Source organism: Ceratotherium simum, chromosome X (assembly GCF_057802395.1).
Source record: "Ceratotherium simum simum isolate JZ-2026a chromosome X, ASM5780239v1, whole genome shotgun sequence".
NCBI lineage: Eukaryota > Metazoa > Chordata > Mammalia > Perissodactyla > Rhinocerotidae > Ceratotherium > Ceratotherium simum.
The window spans coordinates 76,358,523-76,371,470 of NC_141940.1; the positions used below are offsets into that span (position 1 = coordinate 76,358,523).

At 43.0% G+C, this 12,948-nt stretch overlaps 1 protein-coding gene across 4 annotated transcripts in view; it reads left to right on the top strand.

The window, feature by feature from the left end:
• OPHN1 (oligophrenin 1) overlaps window positions 1–12,948 on the top strand; it is a 581,757-nt gene that overhangs the window by 513,110 nt on the left and 55,699 nt on the right. For 2 of the 4 annotated variants that reach the window (XM_087427120.1, XM_087427122.1), the window contains 3 exons: window positions 1,133–1,183; window positions 4,559–4,600; window positions 6,044–7,508. In XM_087427120.1, the coding sequence (XP_087283246.1) occupies window positions 1,133–1,183; window positions 4,559–4,592 (85 nt within the window). In that variant the 3' untranslated portion in view covers window positions 4,593–4,600; window positions 6,044–7,508. Of the gene's footprint in view, window positions 1–1,132; window positions 1,184–4,558; window positions 4,601–5,842; window positions 7,509–12,948 lie in introns of those variants that run through there. The other 2 variants (XM_004439895.3, XM_087427121.1) reach the window with 2 other exon arrangements.

The window sequence follows — 12,948 nt, forward strand, 5'->3', positions numbered from 1 at the left end:
ACACTGAGAGATTCCCTAAAGCTGAAGAGTTTGAGCCTCAGTCCTGATAGGAGACCCATTTTTCCTAGCTGCCCTGATCTCTGTAGGGTGATAAGATTACTTTCTGTTTTCATATACCCTTGACTCTGGAAATTTTTCTTGTTTTCTTGTTATTGCTACTGGTTTTCAAAGTAATTTCGTGAACAGATTTGTTCATTGTACTTGTGCCTTGAGGCTTTTTTTTAAAAGCAAGGATATGATTTTTTTTTTTAAAGATTTTATGTATTTATTTTTTCCCCCCAAAGCCCCAGTAGATAGTCGTATGTCATAGCTGCACATCCCTCCAGCTGCTGCATGTGGGACGCGGCCCCAGCATGGCCAGAGAAGCGGTGCGCCGGTGCGCGCCCGGGATCCAAACCCGGGCCGCCAGCAGCGGAGCGCGCGCACCCAACCGCTAAGCCACGGGGCCGGCCCAAGGATATGATTTTTAATAATCTTCCAAAATGACTCAGATTCTCCAGAGAGCCTCTTGTAGGGTAGGAGCTGAGGTGACATTCAGCAGGCCTTCCTGAAGCTGGGCCACAAGCCAAGGAACTAGGGATAAAGTGGCTAAGGTGGGGGCCACATAGCAGTTCTTAGGGACCATCCTTCTTTGCCCAGAACTAGCTTGGTTGGCCTCTCCTCAGCCAGTGCCTGGGACCCCTCGTGGTATACTGCCTCCTAGTGTTTCTTTTTCTTGTGTCTCCTGTTTTCCATAATTGTAAAATGAGGAAAATAGGAAAAACAAAGCCTCCACCATTTTGACTAGTTAACTAAGTGTATTTACAAAATGCCAAAAATTATACTTTGAAACCAAAGACTTGTTTTACTTATTTCTCCCAGGAATAGCCTGAATTGGACAACATACTTAGACCATTCTGAACCAACAGGGAACAAGGGGTATCAGCCGTAGCCTTGGGGGGGCCTATAGTTTCTGAGTCACCTTACATTCTGATACTTTGGTTTCTCCTCAGATCCAGGTCCTTTGCAAGCTAAGGCAGGGCCTGGTATTGATGGCCCATCTGATTCATATTCTCTTGTGCTTTCCATTGGCAATTGGTTCTCACACATATTCCAGAGCAACTCATGGGACTTGCTTGGCTTCCATTTGCAGGGTGGCTTCCAGGACCAGGTTCTTTGAAACAGCTTCCCGGAAAACAGGAAGGTAAGAGACAGAGGTGACAGAAGAGAAACCAAATCACTTTTTAGTAAATGCGTCATGAACATCTCATTTGCTCTCATGCAATCTCTTCTTCTATTTCTCTCTAGCTCTGTCTCTGTCTCTGTTTATCTCTTCTCTCCCCCAACTCTCTCTCTGTCTTTCACCCTGTGTCTTTGTCTCTGTACCTGTGTGTCTCTCTGTCTTTGTCACTCTATCTCTCTATTTGTCTCTCTCACACTCTGTTTCTTTCTGTGTCTCTGTCATTCTTAGTCTCTTTCTGTCTCTGTGTTTTTCTACTTATGTCTCTGTTTCTGTCTGTCTATCTCCCTATGTCTTTGTTTTACCCTTTTTCTGTTTCTCTCTCCCCATGTCTCTCTTTCTTTGTCTATCTCTGTATCTGTTGTCTCTTTGCCTTTCTGTTTTTCTATCTCTTTCTCTGCTCCTCTCTCTCTCTCTCTCTCTCATACACACACATAGGCACACACACACAGTACTCACATACTATGTAGTATTGCAAAAACTTTACACTCAATGTAGGAGTCTTTTGTTAGGTTACTTATTTAGACCCTATTATATTCTAAAAGGGCAACTGACAGGCATATATAGAATGCAACACTCTAACGTAAACAGCCTTAGAATAAGTATAGCTCTCATTTCAGAGGTAAATGTTAGACTTAGGTGGTTGTTCTCAAACTGGCTGCACATATAAATCACCTGGAAAAATTTGAGGGAAAAAAAAAACAAACACAGGTGCATGCCTTCCACTCTAGACCCACTAAAAGAGAATCTCCAGGAGTAGGGCCTGGAAATTTGTTTTTTGTTGTCGTTGTTTTATTTCCTTCCTTCCTCCCTCCCTCCCTCCCTTCCTCCCTCCCTTCCTTCCTCCCTTCCTTCCTGTTAGTTTATTTTTAAAATTCCTCAGGTGCTGGTACAGACAGACTGTCCAAGGCCTGGCATTTGGGACCCTTTAGCCTATAACAGCTGGAGGAACGGTTGCCTAGCCTTTAGGGACTTCTGTGAGTCCATGTTGCTTATCAGAGAGTTTGAAATTGTGCTTCTTGATGAGTGACAGGAGTGTGACTCTTCTAGGTGGTCAGTTAAAAGCAGAACAATTTGCCTTTACCAGCAGTGGAGCTGGGGTAGGTTTGACATCATCTAGTCAAAACTGTGAGACCTGACTCACCAGGACATGCTTCTGCAGGACACTGTAGTTGTGCTTGGAAGTCAGCCACAGGGAACCTTAGGCTGAGCCAAATTCTCCTTAGACAATAATTTACCATTTATTTTACCATAACAGGCAAAAGTAAGATCAAGGCCCCAGATATGTCTTACTGATAGAATGAAGATAAAGTTTTCACATAGGACTTTTTTAAAGCAGACTTAATCAAATGTCCACCTTGAGAAAAAAAAAAAAGAAAAATAGAGAGAAAGAGAGACACCTTAATACTTTTAATAAAGTACCCACCTCTGAGGAGGACTACTTCCTGCTTTCTGGTGCTCCTTTCTCCTTACTAGGATAAGCCACATGAGAAATAAGTACCAAGAAAATAGAATGAAGTAAACTAGAATTAACAGAATGAACTGGGTGTATCTAAAGGAGAGCTTTTTAGAGGAGATGATGTCTGAGCTGGGGCCTCAGGGATGAGTGGAAATACAATGAAAAATATGAGGAAATGATCTGTAGCCTTGGACAGGGAACCAAGGCATTGAAAGGGAATATGTAAGAGGCATGAACAAAGTCCAATAGAATCTTTACGGCAGGCTGACTTCCAATAAGGGCAACAATAGCCAAACTGGTGTTGAGAGTGTAGAAAGATTGGTAACCACTATCGGATTTGTCAGCTAGTGCTCAGGGAAGTCTTGGACCAACCACAATATAAAGGGGCTATGGCCAAAGCAGGCACTTCAGGCTGGAGCACCATTCTACATACCCTATATCCAGGCCTCTAGAACCTAGATTAAATCCTGTTCCTTATCCCCAGATTCCATCTTGGCCGGAGTATGAGTAAGACCAAGGTGGGTACACCTGTCCTCCAGTATGTCATGAGCCGCCATCCTAGGTACCCACAGATTCCTCCCACCCAGCTGCCACATAGGGAAAACACCCCTTCTGTCTAGGCCCCGACTTTGTAACCACCTCTTGCATCAGTGCATTTGTATGCTGGTCACTGGTCAAGATCCTCATACTAGCCACAGTCAATCCTATTTGTGGACATTATTGTCAAGCTCTTCTCTCATCTCTAATGAAAATGATGATCTATTTAACTTTTTTGCTTCCCATTTGTACACCTGACTGTAGCCTGACATTTGAATGACCTTATTCCCTCATTCATCTCCCTTCCACAATAATTAAAAAAAATTAAAAACTCAAAAGAAAATAAGAAATGGTACATCAAGAAGAGAAGGGATGAGGGCTGCCCAGTGGTGTAGTGGTTAAGTTCAGCGTGCTCTGCTTCGGCAGCCTGGTTCGCAGGTTCAGACCCTGGGCACAGACCTATACGACTCATCAAGCCATGCTGTGGCAGCATCCCACATACAAAATAGAGGAAGATTGGCACAGATGTTAGCTCAGGGCCACTCTTCCTCAAGAAAAAAGAGGAAGATTGGCAACAGGTGTTAGCTCAGGGCTAATCTTCCTCATCAAGAAAAAAAAAAAAGAAGAAGAGAAGGGAGTGGCATTCACATATACTACAATGTGAATAGTAGCCCTTTGGGAGCGTCCTCAGTATTTGGTGGTGATTGAAACCATGGATGAGAATAAGATCACTCAGGGAGTAGCTGTAAATAGATTTAAGAGAGAAGAGAAAAACAATGCTGAGGATATAGCCCTGGGACCAGCTGTTGTCTGGGATGTTCTGACCATACCCTATGAGGCTTGATTCTCCAGGATTGTCTCTTCCCTCCAGCTGTCCCCAGACAAGGCTGATTTGGGACTGATCTAAGCACATCAAGAGGCTGAGCAAAGCTGGTTTGGTCTTCAAGGCAAAGGAAGATTCATGTTTCACATGGCATTTCCCCTCCTCCTTGTCCTTCTCCCTATTAAAGATAATCACAGAATGTAGTCTTTGGTCTTGGGCCAACTTCTCTGGGCTCCCATAGCCTCCCATAGTCTCCCATAGTCTGGCACTCAAAGGATTGTTCTGTCACCTGAAAGATGTCTTTGTGTCTGGGAGACTGGACTCTCTAATTCTGCCAGAGAGGTAGCCGAACCAATAAGCATGGAGCTAGATGCTTCAAAACATCTGGATGGAATCACTTCCCCATTTTTCATATGACCTCTTTGGCACTGGTCTGGAAGGGTCACCTGTCCCATTGCTTTGCCTTTTCTGTTCTAATTTCTAGAGTCTTAGTGAAATGTCTTTCCTCCTTTACCCACAGTTCTCAAGGCAGACTTCCTGGAGATGAGAGTTGAGGCCTCAGGTATGTAGTCTCCAACCCTGAGTACAGAACCTTGTTACAAATAAGCCTTCTTTATGGGATCTGAGTTTTTGAGGAATGGAAGACCATGTAGGTCCAGAGAGTGGGAACTCACGTCCATGCCTCAGTTCATTATCCTATAATTACATGACCCTTAAAATTACTGCCTTCCGATTCTGAGATTCTCTGTGTTTTTAAGTCTCCTTCCTCTTTCTTTTCTTTCTCTCCCAACCAAACTACAGTGTAGTTTTACAAACTGCCTTTGAATCCAGTTCATTAGGAATCCTAGGCTGTGACATTTTGGGCAAGTACATTTCCTTCTCTGAACCTCAATTTCCCAATCTGTAAAATGAAAAGCTTGGTACCGTCTAACTCTGACATCCTTTGAGTCTATAAGAAGGTCAATAACCTTTCTTTTGGTATTGTAGCAGGTACCAAGAGTCCATTTTAGTATCTATAAAGGGACTTCATTCCTTCAGACTAAATCACTATTTCAGTGTTACCCCCCTGAACCTTCATCCTTAGTCCTTTATATTTGTCTAAGGCAAAGCATTTTCACATCCGTCATCTTATTTGATCCATGTGAAATGCCAGAAATAGGGAGGATAATATGTATTTTAACTCAACAGATTAAGGAACTGAGGTTCAGAGGGGATAATAAGTAACTTGCTAAGGTCACAAGAGTCATGGAGATCATAGAAATTTCTTTCTCTACCTGGGAGTTCTGAATGACTATCAGATTGCTGGCATGACATGAACCAATATATTCATAAATGAGATCCAAGTATCTGGAGCAGAGCTTTCCATGTGCTCCCCAGCCTTCCCTTTCTTCCTGTCACTGCCAGTACTCAGAGGTCTATGGGTAGATAAGCTTTTCCTTATCAGCTCTCATGGAGGTGAAGTCCCAGTAAAAGGAAGTTTGGAGTTATTGTAGGGCCATAAAGGTAGTGGCCATGCTGCAGAGGGTTAATCTCAGAGATCAAGCTTCTGCATCCTCTGCAGGATTTTGGGGGATTAGAGTTGAGGCCAAAGGCACGCAGTTTCCAGCCCTGATTGTAGCACTGTCTTAGGACTGTTTCATGGGATCTGAGTTGTAAGGGGCTTTTCCTGGCCAACCCATGTTGCTCAGAAAATTAGCTCTCAATTATATGGTTAGCTACCTACGAAGAGAGGCCTCACTGCTCAGTGGCTGTTAAGGGCTTGACCACTCCTAGCTAATTCCCTATTCTCTTCTTTCCCTTTCAGGTTTTAAAGCCTTGGCCTCAGGGAACCCTTTCCAGGTTCTGAAAGGGCCTTCTTCAAACCTTTGTGTGCTGAGTCATTTTGTGCTGAAGAGCAGCTCCTTCCTGGCCCTGCACCTTCAAGCTCTGGGATGCTATAAAATAAGGGGTGCATGTCCTAGACACAGGTTTATTTTTCCTTTGTATTCTGTCTTCATTCCCTCAGCTCCTGTTAAGACTGTGAATGGCTGAATTCCCTCAAGCCAGCAGAAACCAGGCTATCCACTGACCTGAGTCGAAGAGGGGAGCTCAGTTTTCAACTCTACTCTGAACTTACTGCCTCCTCAAAAGGCCATCGAACTCTGAAAGATTTGGGGCTGAAGACTAATCTCAGAGGTCTTACCCTGAACTAAAAGCTACTGGAGTTGGGGCCACTGCTTACTCCGGAAGTAGGGGAGTAGGAATGTTTGCTGAACATTGGAGACTCTTAATATGTCTTTTACTGAGGATATGGACCCTGCTGCCATATTGGAGGTGCGGCACTGCAATATATTGCCAATAACCTGTCTACTCCTATGAGAATAGACAGAATGGGTGATGCCCCCACAACCCCTCCATATGGACTCAGGAATGTGGCCTTCCTACTCTTGCATATAGCCCACAAAGCATGTTTTGCATGTCAAAGCCTAGGTCTGTTTGAATTATTCTTCTTCCTGTTTTCTCCTGACAACTTCCCTTTCCAAGTAATCAAGAAAGAAACAAAGCTGAAAACAGTACTTTAAAAAAGGCAGACTGTGTTTGTCCTGCAGGAGTTCCATTTTTGGGTCAAATGGTGGGAAAAATTGTTAAGATGGATTGAGGCCAGGCAGCTGTCACTGTTGCATCCTGCTTGCCTTCTACGGATAAGCTCTTTTATCTCCTGAAAGAAGCAGTTCTTAACCCAGTGTCCATGGATTCAGGAAATTCATGAAGCCTCTGAAATGGTATGCAGAATTCCATGACAATGTGCCTTTTCTGGGGAGATGGTCCATAACATTCTACTGAATTTCAAATGGGCCTATGACCCAATAAAGATTAAGAACCACAGCCCTCAAGATAAAAAACTCTTTTTACACCCCATAATGTGTTTGATTGGAAGGGCCTTTCAAAATCACTTAGTCTACCTACCTAGTTTACCATTGGGGAAACTAAGGCAGAACAAGTTAGCAGCCATGCCTAAACAAGATCTCAGGTCCCTGGGCTCCTATACAAGGTTCTCTCCATTACACCACACTTATTTAGCAAGGGGCCTTATAGTTGCTGGCTCTAGTGGTCATCATTTTGGGGGTTTGGCTTTTACCCTCTTTCTTGAACCTCACGTATTTGCCACCAAATGGAAAATTTCCAGACATAAACTCCTGGTCTTCCTCATTTGCTATCTCATCATTGGAAAGAAACTACAACACAATTGGTGTAGTGAGTCAGAAATCTGAGTAAACATTTCTGATTCTCGTTTGTTGAAGGGAAGCTACTGAAGAAAGTGGCATTGCTTGTATTCCCACGCAGAGGCCTGGGCCACTGCCTGTCTTTAGGGTCTGTGTAACTATAATATGGCCCAGTTTGAGAGAAAGGGCTTTCCTACTTGGACCCTTCTAGCAAGGCCCTGCTAGTGCACTGACTATAGTACTGAGAGAGAGGTGCAGACATAGAGGGGGGAGGTGAGGGGGATGGAGAGGGAGATGGAAGAAGGGGAAGATAAAGAAAGAGAGAGAATGCACGTATGTCTAAACCAACTCTGAGATGCCTTTGGAATAGTGTTACTGAAAGGCAATAGTCACTTTCAAGACTGAACTCTAAACATGGTTTAATGGTGAGTTAGTAACATCTAGGTTAAAAACACTGAGAGCCTTGTGGTAGTAATTGAGTGGAAACTTGATGCCATTCCCAATGAACACATGCCCAGGTGGCCACATTGAACTCTCTCAGCTCTACTCAGTCTCAAAGGCAAAGTTGCTAAGAAACCAGGAGCAAAAGAGCCAAGTGGCCACCATTCTACCTGCTGCTCACCCCAAAAGAGAGTCTCTGTGAGGCCTCCTGGCTTCACCCAGGAAGTGTTCATTGAGCCATGGTCTCGGAGCTGTGGCCTCTCTGCTCTGTCCCATTAGATAACTAGCTAAAGCAAACAGGTGTGCAGATTTTGGCCACAGAAGCAGTGGCCAATGGGGCTTGAGTACCTTTGAAGATGGCAGAATAATAGTTTCACTCTGGCTTTCTTGGGGGGAAATACAACAACCACCACTACAAATATTGAAAAATTATTGAGAACCAGAGAAAGCCACTGCAATCCCAGTGGGATAGGTGTCCCAGAAATGTTACTATGAGTTTGCTTTGTGTTTCCTGGCCTAGGAATCACAGATCAAGAGCCTGGCCTAGAGAGTTGAGACTACCAGTCTGGCTGGAGGCCAGGGAGCAGTGGCTGGCTAGCTCTGCCCCTGCTTTAGTCTATACCCAAAGAATGCCAAAGAATGCACCTCAGTGCCTCCCCTTTCACACTCTGATTTAAAGAGCAAAAGCTTCTGTGGTGAGGCACACTGTCATGGAATGAGACTGGCTTGACCCAGGCTTGATGGATGGATAGTCATTCAGAAGAGGCTGTGGGAAGGGGGTGATAATTGAAGAGTGGCAACTATAGGAAATTATCAGCAGGTTAGAGAAATTCGCAATGGATGAACTGTAAATCTTGAACTGACAGTAATAACATTCATTAAGCATCTACTAAGTGCTAGGTTCTTCATATATATTATCTCATTTAGTCCTTACAACAATCATGCAGGTAGATGCTATTCTCCTCATTTTATAGATAAAGGATTTATGGCCTAGGGGGCTAAAGTAACTGGCTCAAGGTCACACAGAAAGTAACAGAACTGTGATTCAAATCCAGGCCTTTCTGACTCTGCACCCCATGCTGTTTTCCCTTTGTCACACAGAGGCCACATTACTGGAGCTGGCATGACTCTTTGACTCTTGCCTGCCTAACAAAATATTAAAAGGCAAGCATTTGAGGGGAAGGAGGAAGATACAGGTCCAGTCTACAGGAGAACAAAAACTGGGCTGGAAGAGATTTCTAAATTGGGCTTTCTCCTCACCTTCAGTGTACCAATTTGGTAATGTTTTAAAAAGGATCATTTAATTTTACCTTGTGAAATGAAGGATTTATTTTTTAGTTGGTAGTTGTTAAGTCCTTGACTTGTCTGTTTTTCAAAGATAAAAAGGTCCTTGTACGTGTCTGTGTACTTCACCAAGGTTGTAGCATGTGCAGTTTCAGCCCAAGAAACTGGCAACATTCACAAGCAGTTTCAGAAGCAGAAAAGGTCTTCTTGCCTCTGTGGTACTTGATACCTTGGGGTCAAATCCCTACAAAGTTTTTCAGTGGTGATAGTAAAAGTTAAAGACATGATTTAGAATAAGAAATATTATTGAAGTTTTTGTTTAAAAAAAGGTTGGGGGAGTGGCTGGCCCCATGGCTAAGGTTCCGCACACTCTGCTTTGGTGGCCTGGGTTCTCGGAGTTCTTGGATCCCAGGTGCAGACCTACTCCACTCATAAGCCATGCTGTGGAGGCATCCCACATACAAAGTGGAGAAATATTGGCACAGATGTTAGCTCAGGGCAAATCTTCCTCACCAAAAAAAAAAAAAAGATGGGGAGAGTTGTCCAGCCACTCAGGGGTGAAACTTAGCATCTGATATCAATAATAAAAAAAGTGTCATGTAGAGCATTTCTAAAATAATTGGCTAAAATCATGGGGAAGTATCTTTCCCTTTTCAAGAAGTTCTTTGGTTCTGTAATAACTAGAACAAATAAAGTAGTAGAGGAAGAAGTATTTCCATGACTAGAAAAAAAATTGCTTTTGAGAGAATGTAGATCGATGATACTATTTTTAATGTAGCTGCAGACAAATGGCCTTGCCACATTACAAGCTTAGAAAAAGCTTTAGAAACATTTAAAAATTGCAGAGAAGCAAGATACCTTGAAGAGATGTTGATGAAGAAAACCCTTCATTTTCATAAGGAAAAGGAGCACTTGATACCGAGGACATAAATAGATGCTGGAAAGACTGCCTGTGTGAACTATATATGTAACATCAAAACAAAAAAGTATGAGATCTTGGGGTCCATTCATGTGATTTGCAATAAAGTATGCAGATTGTCTGGTATTAATGAGTTCCATCTGCAGTTTTGTCATGGAAACAATCTTTGAGCGTATTAGGCATGATGGTGCAGCCACCACGCAATGCTCACATTGCCTTCTGCAATTCTAAGGAAACCTAGGCACAGAATCTTTTTGCACCTAGGAATCTCAATCTACAGTGTACTTTGCACCAAGACGTTGTCATTCCCTCAGGCCTCACAACATTACTCCATGATAGGTGATGGCCCTATTTTATAGATAGATAAGGAAACTTTAGGCGCAGGGAGATGAGAAAGGATTTGCCAAAATCACACAGCTAGGGATTGGTAAAAATCCAGTACTGGAAGCTACAGAGGCCTTCCTGCTTCTAATACACCTCACTACCCCCAGTAGTAAAGGAATCCCAACGATAAATGGAGAAGATGCTTAGAAATGAGATTGGTGGAAACAACATCTGCAAGTCTTGCTACTCCAAACATGGTCCATTGTCAGCCTCAGCATCAGCGTTACCTGGGAGCTTGTTAGAAATGAAGATTCTTGGGCCCCATTGCAGACATCTGAAATCAGAATCTGTATTTTAATAAGATCTCCAGGAGATCTCTGTGCACATTAAAGTTTGAGAAGCACTGATATAAGTCATTTGAGATGACAAAGCAGGTTGAGGAAGGAGACCTCTCAGTGAGGCAAAGACCAAAAATGGTGAATGAGGCCAATTTGGTATGTTGGGAGTGTTTGCAAAGATTGTGTCCATAGCTACCTGCTTCTTACACTGCTCTGTACATGGCCTTGTATTTTGATGACATATAAATGAGGTTTCTCCACTTCAAAGAATAGTGAAACCAGCCTAGAGAATGAGAAGACTGAAAGTGACTTGACTTGCAAATCTCTGAGCATCAAAGGCAGTGGGAAGGCAACATGGGGCAGTGAAAAGAGCTCCTTTCAGGAGCCCTGGGGGTCCAGATTCACCTCTGTCACTGCCTTTCTGTAATACTGAGTACATCCCTCCCCACTCTAAGTCTCAAATTGTCTGTCTTCAAACCAGGTAGTCTCAAAGGGCCTTTTCAGCTTTGACGTTCTGTTATTCTCAGCTGTGAATTTTACTACAGCCTACATTGTAGTGAAAACATGGACAACTCTACTGGGTTTTGTCTGACCATAGTTTAGCAACTTCAGTTCACATAAGAAGGAATGTTCTGGGAGGAAATCTCACAATCATGACAAAACAACATTAATGGGAACTGCAAGAAACTGGGAGAGGCATGACTTTAGTTAACCAGGTTAAAATTGTCCAGTATTTTAATTAAAGTATAGCAAGGCATCCAGACTGCTTTGAGAACCAGCTGCTTCAAACCACATACTTTGGAATCAACTCTTGTATCTTGAATAGGGCTTACTTTGCACAATTTAATAAAATAAACTCTTTTTGGGGCCAGCCTGGTGGCGTAGTGGTTAAGTTCCCGTGCTCTGCTTTGGTGGCCCAGGGTTCACAGGTTTGGATCCTGGTGCCAACCTACACATTGCTCATCAAGCCATGCTGTGGTGGCATCCCATATACAAAGTAGAGGAAGATTGGCGTAGATGTTAGCTCAGGGACAATCTTCCTCACCAAATAAATAAATAAAAATTTTAAAAAGTTTAAAATAAAATAAGTCCTTCTGACTTGGGCTTTTGGGAGATAGTTTATTGGGGGTAGAAGGGGCTTATAAAAATGAGAAAACTCCTGCTCACCCCCCATCTGCCACTCATCTCCCCGTGTGATTCTGATGCCCATTAGAGGAAGACATCTAACCTCTTAAAATGGAGAAACAGATGCAGAGAGGAGAAGGGACTTGTCTAAGGCCACACACCAGAGCCAATGGCATAAAACAGTTGCTGAGAGTACCATACCAAGGCAACTCTACTTTCTTTGAGTGACTAGTTTACCAGAATCAAGATATCTGCTCCCAGCACACACTGGGAAGGATTAATAGGCCTTCCATCTGAGTACTTTGTTTCTATCACATATTCACATTCATTGCTTCAGTTGAACCTCACACAACTATGTCATCTAGGCAGAGAAAGGATGATTACCCTCATTGTATTGAGGCTCATAGAGGTGACATAACTTGCCCAAGATCACACAGGTGGGAAATAGACTTAGACCCTAGTTTTCTGACTTCACCTATACTGTACTGCTTCCCTTGGAGAGGAGAAGCAGCCCTCCAAACCCTCAACACTTCTGGGAAATATCAGGAGCTCTAAGCTCTTAATTGCTTCAATCCAAATGCTTCAAAATAGATTGATTTTTTTCCCTGTTGAAGAATATCCTAACAGTTTTATGACTTGAAATTCTGCAGAGCACTCTTATGTCCCTTCTTCCATAATTTGTCCTCATAACAGCCCCATAAGGTAGGTAAGACAAGGTATTTTGCCCACATTTGACAGATATATAAATTGAGGCCCAGGATCATTGTATTAGTTTTCTATTGCTGCTGTAACAAATGACTACAAACTTAGTAGCTTAAAACAACATCCATTTCTTCTCTCATGGTTTCTGTAGATCAGAAGCTCATCAGAGTGTAGCCGGATTCTCTTCTTAGGGTCTCACTGAACTAAAATCAAAGTGTCAGCTGGGGATGTGGTTGTCATCTGGAGCTCAAGATCCTCTTCCAAGCTTATGGTTGTTGGCAGAATTCAGTTCCATGTTGTTATAGGACTGAGGTCCCTATATTTTTTGATATGTGGACCCCTCCATCTTCAAGCTAACAATGACATGTCAGATCCTTTTGCTTCCCTTTCTACATCTCTTTGACTTCCTCTTTTGCCTCTGCTGTTAAGGGCTTGCCCTTTCATTGGGGTGATTTCATTGAGCCCACACAGATAATCCGGGATAGTCTCCCTGTTTTAAAGTCGCTAGTAACCTTAATCACATCTTCAGCATCTCTTTTGCCGTGTAATCACAGTCTTGGAGATTAGGACATGG